Source organism: Miscanthus floridulus, chromosome 19, assembly GCF_019320115.1.
Source record: "Miscanthus floridulus cultivar M001 chromosome 19, ASM1932011v1, whole genome shotgun sequence".
Lineage (NCBI taxonomy): Eukaryota > Viridiplantae > Streptophyta > Magnoliopsida > Poales > Poaceae > Miscanthus > Miscanthus floridulus.
This window is the reverse complement of record NC_089598.1, coordinates 33,059,173-33,073,360: the sequence shown is the minus strand read 5'-3', so window position 1 is coordinate 33,073,360 and position 14,188 is coordinate 33,059,173. Positions and strand designations below refer to the sequence as shown.

Below are 14,188 nucleotides of genomic sequence, written 5' to 3'. Positions count from 1 at the left end.
ATAGTTTAGGAAGGTTGAATGAACTTTTTCTGATGCATCCTCCTATGAAAAAAAAAAGATCGGGCCAGTCAGCAAAACAAAATTCCCCTGCAGCTCAAACGCACGCTCGTAATGGCAAGAAGTTAAGTATTCCAACCAATCATGCGCACTGCGTCAGCGTTCACGCACGCTCGCTCGCTCCACATCTGGCAGCAAATAAGTTAATAGCACCGATAGCGAAGACGCGTCGGGGATTCTCATTTTTATAGAATGAACGGAATTCGGAAAAATGATAAGAACCACCCCGCCAGACGTGCGTCCTGCTTCAGAAAGAGAATTCCAATCCACGGAACTTTGTGTAATAATAGGTATGCGAATGTAACGAAAACATATAGATAGACACACGCTACGTCTAAATGTTGATGCTCCAGTCGTAGTGTTGGTACAGGACTTTCAGTTGAGTGCTCGCGAGAAGTTCCAAGAGCTGCTCTGACTCTGTGGGCGCAAGATAGTTCGCAGCATGCTTCAGCACTTCCGTCTCGTTCTTACCAAAATCTGTGCTATACCTGTCATGCAGAACATAATATCTATCTGAGAAACTAATCATAAAAGCATTAGCTATATCTTATCAAGACATCAACAGTAAATAAATAGCAGAACATGGATATAACCATGAAAAATTCTTAATGTATTTTTTAACATAAGATATGATGTCCTCTGTCACTCTACAAAATTAATTGAAATAGTTTCACAGAGTATATCAAGCCATTTTGTTGTTGTTTGGGGTAGTAAAATGGACTTCTTCCTAAATAAATTTGGGGGCAATTGCAAATTTCGAAATTTATAACCGTAAATCCAAGCCTGCCACCATTAAACCGCAGAAATGACACTCGAACTTTCCGATAAATTTATTACCTATACTTGCCCAATTTCACGATACTGCATATCAGGTAAAGCTACTAAATGATTGTTTGCAGCTTGCACATTGTCTGCCCAATAAAATAACCCATTTATGTTCATCCGGTAACAAATGGGTATGTTTTTCGTTTTCAAACTCAAATAGATTAGCTGGTTCATCACGTGGAAGATGTTTAGTCCACTTTTTGAACTACATCCCCTTAATTTGTTGGCCCTTGCAAAGTTCCGCCCATAACCTGTGGTTGCATCCTGAAAAATAGCTGCACTCTGCTTGGAACAGAGGAGAATCCGGCGAGGCCAGAATCCAAATAGGTTGAGAAACTCTTTAGATTTGGAAAGATGCTGAGTCCAGCTTGAAAAAGTCTGCTATGCGATAGATTAGGGCAAGCAAGAAAGAAACTATTCTACACCCTTCTGATTGCCATTTCTCAACAGATCTAGTTTCTCTCTTCTAGCCCCACTACCCTTCTTTAATTTCCCACTATGGCAGTTACAGGCTAGACTGCCAGAGACACCCACACCTGCTGGTTTAAATCTTGCCAATCTTCTCAGAAAAGTGCCCCCAAAACGAAATCAGCACATAGAACCTGCTCATCATTGGGAACGGGAACTAACGGCCTCAGTTAAACATACAGAGGTGTTTTCAATTTTCTTTCACTAGTTTCCATATCTCTTTGTTATGCCTATCCACAACAAATTGTATTATTTTGGAAGTGATGAAAACTAACTACTGACTATGGTATGTAACCCAGAAACATCAAATCCTTTTGTTGGAGATCACACAAGTGGCCATGTACCATACAAGAGCTGCAATGTTAAAGTGATAGCATTTTGGAGATTGTCCACCATATACTCAAACAAAACCAATAACAAGGGCAGATCCAAGTAAACCATGAACAAGAAGGCATTAGTTGAGATCTATGTTACTCTCATGTTGGTCAACAAGATTAATTACAGCACTTAAAGAAAGGTTATTAACATAAAATTGATCATTGCCTATATTTCTTTTTTCTTAGCAAACATTAGCTATATTTCTGTAGTTATATAGTTGCCCTTGCATCTGAATTAAACTTGTATCTTAAGTTATAAATAAAATTGGACACATCGACGCACTTGATTTTCCAAGTTTAGTATGGCGCACTACCAAAGTGAAAGCATTAAATTTATATTGTACTATGAGTAAGCAAGAACAACAGTCATCTTACCATTTCAAAATCTTGCTTGCAGATGCAATTTTGCCTTCAGGATCAACAATCAGTCCTCCATTCCTTAGGAAATCACGTGCAGCTTCCATCAATTCTTTATCGATATCTCCTGGCGAGTAACATCTAAGTGCAGGTCCAGATTTGGTGCCACATACCAAAGCAAAGTGAACAAGAGGTTCATGGTATGGAAGGGCCACCTGCAGTTACAACGAAGAAAATACAGTGAAAATATTTTCTCATCACAAATCTAGCTAACTTCTGGCTGGCATGTAGGACTCAGTAATTAGTCAGAATAGTGTTTATAATTAATGCTGAAATGTATCAGCAGTGTAGTTCTGCTATAATGTAGCAAGGGTTGTGGCCTTGTGGCTATGTATGCCTGTTTAGGCAAGTTGGTAAAGTTCTAGGCCTCCGGTGGATACAACCACCTCTATTCTGGGAGTGTGAGCAGACAACTTCTACGACAATATGTTTTTACTTTCTTTGGCAAGTAGTGTATTTGAAATCTAAACTTTGTTAACAATACCTGCTGAACCTAACTATCTGACTTTCCAGAAACACAAAAAGGAATATCCTAATTACTATTTAAGGATACAATGGTTCGTTTGATGCGCTATCTATATTCCTTCTATCTGCTTCTGCAATCAACTACTAGAAACTCTTCTTGACAATACATATTCATTTTTTAGACGGAAATCAACAAACAAATAGCATTACATTGCATCAGTATGAAATTATATCAACTAGCAGTGGATTATTGATTTTTTCGTAGGGTGTCAAATCACGTGAAAACTAAAAGATGTCTATCTTTGCAAGAGAAAGAGAGGTTCTTTGTTGAATAGAACATTTTTTTGTTTTTCACGCAATTCATATATCAAACGACTTCGCTTAAACTTCCCTATCTAAGGAAAACTGCAGGTTGAACATATATCCAGTCTTGAAAAGAAATGCAAATTCTATAATGTCATAGTTCAAGCAAATTTCTGAACATCTATTTGGCGGCAAGGGTAGAATGAGACATTTTCATGGAACCCCCAAAAAAAAAAAGACACAAACACCAAGAAAAACAAAGAGGATTCCAGGCACCAATGCGACTCTGGGGAAAAAGAAAGTGGGTGCAAACAAAGAACTATGTTTAGCTTTTTGAATGGGATCTGATATGTTCACCTTGGATCTTTGGTCTTTCTGCCCGAAAGGTTTGGCAATGTTATATGGTGGCCTTTGGTTGGCACGTAGAATGCCATTTTGGATCGCTGACAGTGAATAAGCACATCCACCAATGACATACTTAAAATATCCAAAAAAGTTTCTTCTGTCCAGTGGTCCAGCAGGATGGCCACATGTCACTAATGCATGGATAGCCATCATATTGTAGAGATTTATGAAGAAAGCAAGCTTTTCTTCACGTGATAAATCATCAATTTCCACCCTCTGGAGCTCCTCAACTGTTCTAATATATCTATGTAGGAGAAATGAGAGTTAGTGCAATGCACCCATCATCATAACTGGGGACCCCAAACAGAAAAACTAAGTAATATGTGTTCAAAAGAAAATTTCTATTTATGTATTTACAGCATAACATATAAAGAGACAAGCTCAAACAACGTATCAATGTCTACTCATTACATTATGAACCTATACACCTAAACATATGTATTAACTCAAAATCTGCCAGAAGTAGCCAGAAGTCCAGAACAACCAACAAAATATTATCGTTGTAGTATATGAAGGTAAACAAGACATGGATTATGCAGTATACTTTAAGTTTTGCAACTTAATCAAGTCTATGAGGCTAAGCACTAACCTTTTAAATTCCTCAGAACCTTGGATGCTTCTGTAGTCAACATGTCTACCATCCGTTGATACATAAGCTTCAAAAATGGCACAGGATAACAACCTCAGCCTTGATGCCACTTCAGCAATGGGCTTTGGTGCAACATCCATGATGCCCCTAGGGATGTTGTAGCATTGAGTCATAACTATGGGATCATGATCCAGGAAACGATATACATGGTTTCCATCTTCAAAGACATTTTCACTGCAGTGTCACCAAGTGTTTCAATATTAAGAACCCAAATTGTCAACCAGCGCAGATGGATATAATAGAAATGCTAATTTCAAAACTTACTCTAGAACATGACGAAAGAAGTATTTTCTTGCAAGCTTCCTTCCAAATTCCACTGCCTACATGGATAACAGGAATCTATGAAAAAAAGTGGTAGCCATACAAATTCCAGTAGGCAAAAAAATGCTCGATTAAATGAAATATCCTTGCACAACATAATGGCATAAAACAAGTAACTTTTCCATCTATAGCTAAATAAAAACTAGTACCAAAATTAGATAAATCGAGAATAATGTTGTTCAAAAGCCATGTTGTAAGGTGTAACATGGCTTAAATAAAAGAGTAAATTTAACCTGCAGCATAGATGCTTTACCTCATCTCTCTCCAAATATTGATCTTCTGATATGAAATCCACAGCTTCACTTCCAAGAAAGCAGTTACTAAATCTTCTCATCTTATAGAATCTATCCTTAGGAGTGATTGACTCTCTCATTTTTCTGACAATGGTTGCCAACTCATCAATCTTCCCACTTCCTGATTCATCATCTTCTCCAGGTAAGGGGGGCAATGGAGCAGAAGATGAGGGTTCTTCATTGAACAGAACACCAATATTCTCATCAAGTATGCCAGAATCTTCCATTTTCTTCAACTCAATTAACCCTCCAATTAGTAGGTCATTAAAGTACACTTTTGGTACAGTGGATGGTCCAGTATTCTTCTCCAATTCCAACTTTCTACCAGGGAAGATGTCAATGTTAATCTCAACATACTTGAGCCTTTTCTGATGCAAAAATAGACGAACCATTTTGCAATCTTCACACCCCAGTTTTGTGTATATTATTATCCTACCCTTCAATGTTGGTGGCTCCAACAAAACAGGCACATTTTCATTCAATGCTTCCCCAGTTACAAAAGTATCAAAATCTCGGCCAATTTTAATGAAGTTCAGTGGGTTCCAAACAGTCCTTTCCTCAGATTTCTGCTGCACCTCTTTAGGCTTGGATTCAGCGTCTGTCCCGGTCTTCTCGCAGTCCATGCATTCTGAACCAAAAGTCTTGTCAGCTTCAACCTTAAATTCATTCTCGTCCTTTTTGCCAGAAAGGCGCCGCATAAATGTTGAAACTGCAATTGCACTCTTTTCTTTAACAAAATTTTTTATTGCAACAGCCCTGTCATTGAGTGCAGACCCCTGAGCCTCTGAGTCAAGTTCCACAGATTGATTGGAAGAACTCCTCATTCCTTCTATTTCAGGAACCTCAGTTCCATCAAACACTGGCTCTTCAGATTTGTCTTCATTAAGAATCTCTTTTGTGATCTCGTTTGAGCTTGCACATTCCATGACATCTGAGCTTGTCCTTTCATTCATTTGTCCATTTAAGCCCTTTTCTGAATCATCATCTCCCTCTTGGATCTGCACTTCTGATTCATTGTTTAATTTGACATTCGAGGAACTTGGTGCTTCTTCTACATTTAAAATTTCTGTTTTCCTTGACAAATCCCCTTCATCTTCACAATTTTGTCCAGGACTAGAAGACTCTTCTGTGACAGAAATTGTTTTGTCATCCTTGCCTGTACTCTCCATGATACAAAACAGCCTTTAGCAGGGCACCTGTGCAATCATCAAGACATGCAGTAAATTGTTAATATACAATATGACGAATGTAATGAACACATCTCAGGTATGAGGAGATATTGAGGATTATGGTACCCTACCACAGAAACTTTACGCAATTAGGGATGTTGGCATTTCCACGCGAATACCAACATATATATTAAAAAACGGTATGCAAAATAAAACCAAACAGATGGGAAGCTACCCTTCCTAATTTAGGTCCCATGCAATTTTGCAATCCAAGCAGTCAGCATCTTGTACAAATCAGCAACTTACATGTGCAAGAGAAAGTTCATCAGTTTTAGTGGCACACACAAACTACATAATCCAGATCATTTTGGAACATCACCCCACCTCTTCCAATTGGTAAGAAGGAAAAACAGGACGTACCAGCAAGAGCTACATAACGGGACATGGATACGCTCTCTCAGGGGTAAGATCACCACTGCTACTCACATTGAGGAGTTTGTCTCCCTTTGGATCAGAATCCAAAATGTCCAGCTAACCCCGGGCGTTCGAGACACCATAGTTTGGAAATGGACGGCCAATGGCTACTACTCCACCCGATCAGCATACCGGATTCAGTTCAGCGCCTCCTATACAAGATTCCGGTATAGCCAAATCTGGAAAGCGCATGCAGAAAATAAATGCAAAGTTTTTGCTTGGATTATGGTTCAAGAAAAAATACTAACAGTGGACAATTTGCAAAAAAGAGGATGGCCACACCAGGAACATTGCGTCCTATGCAATGGTCCTTTGGAAACTTGTTTGCATTTGGCCCTCTTATGCCCTTTCGCCAAGGCGGTGTGGAACCAGGTACTGGTATGGGAAGATTTCGACACCCAGATCGCCAATACACAACCAGAACCAATGCACATAGATGATTGGTGGGACAAGGCCACGCAAAAGGTGCCCAAACTCCTCAATGTGGTGATCTACACAATATGGAACATTTGGAAGGAAAGGAATAGGCAAATATTCAACAACACTTCAGAGTCACCATTGCAGGTGGCCTCCAGAGTAAGGGAGGATATTGTGCAAAGAAAGAGAGCCAGATTAGAGAGGGGATAAAGCCCACTTGTTGAGAATGGGGCCTTGACTGTGTTTTGTTTGCTCAGAAGGGCTATTTTCCTTGTACATAAAACTCTCTCTTCTCTATCTTAATTGAAGGGCAGAGCTCCTGCCGTTACGTTCAAAAAAAAAAAAAGATGCAGAATAACCATCCAGTATCCCGAAGAATATGTGCACAGCTCAAAGATTGTGTACTACATGGTAAGAACTCAATCAATCCTCAAAAGAAGCAAGTACACTTGGGCAGGTTCTCAACAGCACATCCTTAGAAAGACGACTCAGATATCACACTACACATTTCAACTGCAGCAACTACACAAAAAAAATGCACACATGTTGAAATTTCAACATGCCGTATTGAACAATAGGCCGTGGAGCCACCAAACCCTGGTTCATCACAAATTACCACCAAACTACTCACCTTAAATAATGCACTCAATCCAATATGTAACTAGATGATCAATCACGCATAAAAAGGGGCCAGAACAAGTATTATTATCCTACCAAAGAAGAACAGGAACCATGGCATGTTGCATTGATGGATGATCCATATGCATGCAGGTGGGAACATTTTACTGATAGAAACAGACTTTTTTTTTAAGGAAATAGAAACAGACTTGGAACTCACAAGGATGGCAATCTAGCTCCCAACATGAGTTGTGCCTCCATTGAATGATTGAAACATTCCCCCACAAACCTCTCGCTTGTCTCGACCAAATCCCCCAACCCGAACAGGTTACATCATTAAAACGCCCAGATCAGCCGCTCATAATCGACAGCACACCATCACCTCACACACGAACGCTAAACATAAGGTCCCGCCCACGGGGTACACCGAAAGCACGAACATAAACCCTATAGGCTATAGGGAGAGAGAGAGAGAGAGAGAGATCCCCCAACTAAACTACATCCGAAGCAATCCGAGGAAGAATTTAAAAAAAAAAAAATCAAAGCAAATGACCACCATTCCACGCCACTGCTCCCAAAAAAATTCAAGCACACCAACCTGACGAAGAACGCCGGAGCAACAGGTCCCAAACTGAACCCCGAAGTCCACGAGCTGCGCGATTCAACAAATGGACCAAAACAAAATTAGATGGAAGAGGAATAGAACAAGCGGAGATTAATCGAGAAGGGAGCAAAGGGATGGAGAGGAAGGAACAAGGAAGCTGGGGGCGTACGCGAGTGCTAAAGCCGAGGATCCGAAATCCGTTTGCTCCCGAGCAGGGTTTGACTGGGAGGAAGGTGAGCAGGACTACAGGATGAGAGGTGAAGGAAACTGGGGAGCGGAGCGGCGGCGGAGTGGGAGGAGGCCGACCCGAGTCGACCGGGTGGCTGTAGGAAGCGGGAACCGCGGGGAGAGCGGAGAAACTGACGAGAGAAACGGGAGAAAGGGGCTGCCGGGCTGGGGACGTTTTCCAGTCACGTGGGTCTGCCTTCTGCCGATCGGGCCTGTCGAGTCCAGAGGATAGACGCGGACTTTTGACCGTGGCGGCCCACGTCAGGAGCTGTGGATTTTTCTGTCTGACTTGCAGTAGTAATAAGGTCTGGTTTAGTTGGTGAATTTTTCTGTGAAATGGTACTGTAGCACCTTTATTATTATTTAGTAATTAGTGTTTAATCATAGTCTAATTAGACTTAAAAGATTTATCTCGTGAATTTCGTCTAAACTGTGTAATTAGTTTTATTTTTTATTTATATTTAATGCTTCATGCATGCGTCCAAAGATTCGATGTGATGTGGAATCTTGAAAAATTTTGCAAAATGAAGTGCAACTAAACAGGCAATAAGGCTATCTCCGAGACCCACTTAGAAACCAAACCTAAAATAGGTCTCTCACAGAAGTATTATCTTTTCTGGAGATCCATTTACAGAAAAGGTTCTCTTTTGGATCTTGTCGTTGCAGAAGACAAAAAATAAGTATTGAACTTTTTACCTGTAGCACAACCCAAACGCGGAATGAGTCTTATATTTTGGGTAACGGTTGTCGGAGACCGTCTAACTAGTATAAAATGAATTCTCGTAAACCTTGAAATGAAATATATAAACATTGATATAGATACTAGATGGATGTGTTAGAACCTATTTTCATCAATTTTCTCTGTCTAATTATAAGTAGATTTTGAAAAGGTGATGGATATTTGATACCATCAATATTTGCATATTTGTGGATTATACTACTAGATGAAATTATATAAAAAAGATATTTCATGATGTCTAGTTATATTAATTTTAATGTTAATGATTGTGTACTTATTGAAGATGCTCAAAAGTAATGACTAATAATATTAATTTTGTATTGTTATAATAATATATTATATAAATACAAATCTAATTAATTTCCAATATAATTAACATCATTAATTTTAACATGAATATTTATATAATTTTAATTAATATATGACCATAACATATAGTTGTTTTTAATAGTAGGCATTCAACTTATAAAGGTTAAAACTATTTAAAAGTAGTGTCAACATTAATAAAAAAAATTGTGTTTTATTTTGACTATATACTATTTATTGCGAGGACCTTCCAATTAATCACACTAAATCAAGTTGTCCTTTGATCAACACTTGATTTAAAGCCATTAATTTGATCATCTCTAGAATTGCATCATCTGTACTATCTACTTGTCGGTGTTTTGGACCAGCGGTTCCTCAACCAACTAGTAAATTTGTACTGCGTGTTCCCGATCCCGGATGGTGATGCAAAGAGACACAAGGTTTATACTGGTTCGGGCAATGGGTGCCCTATGTCCAGTCTAAGAGATCGATCTTGTATTCTTTGCATCGAAATGCTCATAGTAGGGGGTTACAAGCAGGACGAGAGAGGGAGCTAGTCCCAAATCTCTATGTGGAGCGGCGTGGATTGCTTGATATGTTGATCTCAAGCCGTGAAGGAGCTTGTGTATTCGTCTATGCGTTTGTGCGTGAGTTTGTCGAGTGGGCGTAGGCCTAATCGTAAGCGTCTGATTCCCCAGAAATGGCCCTGGTCCCTCCCTTTTATAGTTGAAGAGGGGACAAGGGTGATACATGCGCAAGCTACACGGCGTCGTGCGAACGGAGGTGGCATGTCCGAGCCCTGTAGCCTGTCATTGTGGCGGCATGGTCGATGGAGTGGTCCCGTCCTCGAAGTACTGGGGCGACGCGCTGGTCACATCCGACCCTGTGCGTCGTGGGAGCTCCAGTGCTATCTTGAAGCGGGGCGTGGCGGTCGACGTGCTGATCACTATGTGTTTGACTGCGTGAGAAGCCGAGGCTCAGTTGGTGCCGAGGCCGAACCATCGTGGAAGGCTCGATAGACGTGAATTCCGAGGTTGCCGAGACCCTGAAGTAGATTGCCGAGGCTTGGAGGGAGCAGTTGGTCCCGTACGCTGATTCTGAGGCTATGGTGACCCGGACTTAACTCCCCACACCGCGTTGTTCCTAGGGCGGGGGTTAGGTGGCATAGTATAGTGCGAGCATTGATCGTGGGCACAGCACCAGAGCACAGTGGCTGGTAACCCCTACCTCGTCCTGTCCTGGACGGTATGGCATTGATGTGACCTCCTGTCTCGTCGGCCGTTCTGTAGTGTCGAGCCACCGTTCGGCTGATATCGTGGGAGTAGTTGGCGCATTAATGGGACGTGACGCCTGGTCAGGGAGACTGGTCGAGGCAGAAGCGACAGGTTGTTGCCGAGCCGGCCTTGAGCGATACAGAGAATCAACATCTTGTCCGAGGCTTTATGCGCGGGCCTTGGGCGAGACGGAGAATTGGTTCCCCATCGAGGCCTCCCATGTGAGGCCTCGCGTGAGGCGGAGATTTAGTAGGCCGTCGAGGCCTCCTGTGCGAGGCCTTATGCGAAGCGGAGAGCCGGTGGGCTCGGACAAGGCTAGAGGTCAACTAATGGTTTACCCTTTGGCTTTGTCTTCGATAGAGTTTAAGTGATTCTTTCGGTATACGCTCGGGGTACCCCGTTTTATGGTACCCGATAGTAGCCCCTGAGCCTTAGGGAGAGCGTGAGCGCTCTTCTTGAGGTTTTGACGAGGCTTGACTTGCGGTAGCTCCTGGCAGGATAGTGTTTCGTACTTCGAGGCCTCGGTGGATGCGCACGAGCGCACCCACTGGGTGTAGCCCTCGAGGCCCTAGAGGAGTGGATTCATTCCTCCAGGGTCTTTTTCTCACGTTGACCGGGGGATGTTATCGTATTTGTTGAGCCCATAAGTGCGAGTTCAGGTCGCGGTGTCTCGGCAAGATCGCAGGAAGAACCCCTGAGCCTCTGCATGGAGCGAGAGGGCGATCAGGAGTTCCCCTGACTTTTTGTGTGACCCTCATGCTTCCTTTTCGCTTGGAAGGAGGGGTGGAATATGCCAGGCTACCCTCGATGGGCGCGAGCGGTGGCACTTCCGGTGAGCTGTTATCGGGTAAGTCCGAGTGGAGGCCCATGCCCCGTTCGATAGGGGTCGGCTAGCGGTCCAGAGACGCACTCCAAAAGTACTAGAGGGCTTCTCTAGTGGGTGTCGGGACCGTTCGTTGGGCCCTAGTGGCTCGATGCCTCCCTATGGTGGGATCCCATTCGGAGACCTCCCTAAGGATCTCGGACACGACTTAGGACGTCCCGAGCGATTGTTTGCTCAGGCCTTGGCCATACACGGGCTCGTCCATAGTTGTCCCTAACTCTGTTGCCCTAGGGCGGCTGTCGAAACCCTCAGGGGGTCCAGCCTTCGAACCCCTGGACCGTAACGGGCTCGATGCCCTTTATCACGTTTTTTTGAGTTTTCAAGTGCGGGCTTTGGGTCGTTTGTCTTTGTCTTGGGTGCAGGAGGAGCCCCTGAGCCTCTGCATAGAGCGAGAGGGTGGTCAGGGGTCCCCTGACTTTTTTGTTCGACCCTCACACATCCTTTTCGTTTGGACAGAGGGGTTGTTTGCCGAGCCCACTCGTGTGCGAGCCTGGGTCGCTGGGTCTCGGCAAAGTTGCAGGAAGAGCCCCCGAGCCTCTACACGGAGTGAGAGGGCGATCAGGAGTTCCCCTGGCTTTTTGTACGCCCCTCGCACATGAGGGTTTGTTTGCCGAGCCCCCCTCGGGTGTGAGCCTAGGTCGCGGGGTCTCGTCATATCTACAGGAAGAGCCCCCTAGCCTCTGCACGGAGCGAGAGGGCCATCGGGAGTTCCCCTGACTTTTTATATAACCCTCGTGCATCCTTTTCGCTCGGAAGGAGGGGTTGTTTTGTCGAGCCCCCTCGGGTGCAAGCCTGGGTCGCTGGGTCTCGGCAAGGTTGTAGGAAGAGCCCCTTAGCCTCTGCACGGAGCAAGAGGGCCATCAGGGGTTCCCCTGGCTTTTTGTATGACCCTCACACTTCCTTTTCTCTCAGAAGGAGGGGTGGAATATGCCAGGCTACCCTCAATGGGCGCGAGCGGTGGCACTTCCAGTGAGCTGTTATCGGGTAAGTCCAAGTGGAGGCCCGTGCCCCGTTCGCTAGGGGTCGGCTAGCGGTCTAGAGGCGCACTCCAAGAGTACCAGAGGGTTTTTCTAGTGGGTGCCGGGGCCGTTCGCTGGGCCCCGGTGGCTCGGTGCCTCCCTACGGTGGGATCCCATTCGGAGACCTCCCTGCTGGTCTTGGACATGACTTTGGGCGTCCCAAGCGTTTCGCTTGCTTGGGTCTCGGACCCGTATGGGCTTGCCCATAGCCATCCCTAACTCTGTTGCCCTAGGGCGGCTGTCGAAACCCTCGAGGGCCCAGCCTTCGAACCCCTGGACCATAATGGGCTCGGTGCCCAGTCCCTTTGTCCGAAAGGAATCGGGTGGGGGGATATCTCCCCCGTTGGCTAGACAACGGTAGGCGTGCCTTTTGAGGTGATTTTCTCAGGGAGGCGGAATGGTGTCTGCCGCTGCAGTGGTTGGACGCGATGTGGTGTCAGCGGATGGAACATAACTGTTCCCGCGATTAATGAGGAAAAGGTAGGCACGTGGGCAGTAAAATCAGATCAGGATTAACTATGCCGGATCTGAGGGAAACTTTCCCGATTTCATCACCCGTCCATTTTGCCTTCATCCTACATAAATACGCACGAGCCTCACCCCTCCCCTCCTTACCTTGCCTGCATTAGCTTTGTCGCCCTTGAGCCGTCGCTAAAGTAGAGAGCCCCAGGAAGAAGAAGGGAGAAGGGCAAGGCAGAGAGAGAGAGGGAGAGAGAGACTCACCACCGTAGTCGAACCCTCCACTACACTCATGGCCAACAACATTGTTGTCATCGAGGCAGACCCTTGGGGTCCATCCGACGTATCCATGGAGATGCTCCAGTCGCTCGTCGATGATGGTCTTCTCTGTCCAGCTACTGACCCCAACAGGCCAGAGTGGATTGCTCCGTCGGGCGAGCCAGAGCCGAGGCCCTACGATGGCTACGTCGTGAGCTTTGTGTCTTTTCATGAGCGTGGCCTTGGCCTTCCGACGGACCGATTCATGCGGGCGCTCCCACACTACTACGACGTGGAGCTCCACAACTTCAACCCCAATTCCATCGCATAGGTGGCCATCTTTGTCGCCATCTGTGAGGGGTATCTAGGGATTGCTCCCCATTGGGAGCTGTGGCTCCACCTCTTCTGGGTGGGGTATACCACTAAGCCGATGGGTACGTCGGGCACAAGGAAGGCGGTGAGGGCCAGCGGCTGCACTCTCCAAGTGCGTCAGGACTGTCAGCACCTCTACATCCCAGCCTAGCTCACGTCAATGAATCGCCGCTGGTACACGAGCTAGTTCTATCTTTGTAACAACGATGGTGGACTTCCCCCTACACCGGGCGGATCATGGGGAGCTGCCCGGAGAGGTGGAAATATGGCGTCCCGAGGGAGGATCAGCCCAAGCTGCAGCTGCTCCTAGAGGGGCTGGAGAGGCTGCGGGACCGCGGCCTTACTACGGCTGTGGTCGTGACCGCCTTCCACCGCTGGAGGGTGCTGCCGCTAATGGCTCGGCGGCGGCGTCTATTCGAGATGAGGCCGGATGAGCCGATCGAGGGCATCCGGATGTCTGCCTCCACCCTCTCCGATGAGGAGATTCTTCGCCGGGTCAGGGAGACGGTGGAGGCAAAGCTGAGGAGCGGTGGCCTGACCTCCTTCGCGATGCGCCCGTCGCAGGGGTTCCTCTCGCTGGTAAGTCACGCACCGCTGTAGCCCCCGAGGCCTCCTCGTTTCTCATCATTTCTTGTTCCCTTATCCATGTTCGCCGTTCCCACAGGGGATGAGGGACGTGCGAGACTCCCCACTGCCTGTTCCTGAGGACGCAAGGTGGCGGGCGGTCAACCGGGCATGCGCCGAGGATGCAGAAGAGGCGAAAGGACGCCAAGGTGGCGAAGCGCACG

The 14,188-nt window shown here is 45.4% G+C and overlaps 1 protein-coding gene across 1 annotated transcript; it reads right to left on the bottom strand.

Annotated features, from left to right (window-relative positions):
* Positions 1–217: 217 nt before the first annotated feature.
* Positions 218–8,217, bottom strand: LOC136527957 (uncharacterized). The gene is made up of 8 exons (XM_066520828.1): positions 8,032–8,217; positions 7,857–7,910; positions 4,541–5,776; positions 4,231–4,286; positions 3,907–4,140; positions 3,270–3,561; positions 2,103–2,299; positions 218–545 (listed from the first exon to the last, which is right to left on the bottom strand). Exons 3-8 carry the CDS (start codon positions 5,747–5,749, stop codon positions 392–394), a joined length of 2,142 nt encoding a protein of 713 aa, XP_066376925.1. The 5' UTR covers positions 5,750–5,776; positions 7,857–7,910; positions 8,032–8,217; the 3' UTR covers positions 218–391.
* Positions 8,218–14,188: the final 5,971 nt, after the last annotated feature.

Coding starts and splice junctions, on each gene's coding strand:
- LOC136527957 (XM_066520828.1), bottom strand. CDS start 5,749: ATGGAGAGTACAGGCAAGGATGACAAAACAATTTCTGTCACAGAAGAG. Junction 4,287..4,540: donor AATATTTGGAGAGAGATGAG/GTAAAGCATCTA, acceptor TTATCCATGTAG/GCAGTGGAATTTGGAAGGAA. Junction 4,141..4,230: donor TTCTTTCGTCATGTTCTAGA/GTAAGTTTTGAA, acceptor GTGACACTGCAG/TGAAAATGTCTTTGAAGATG.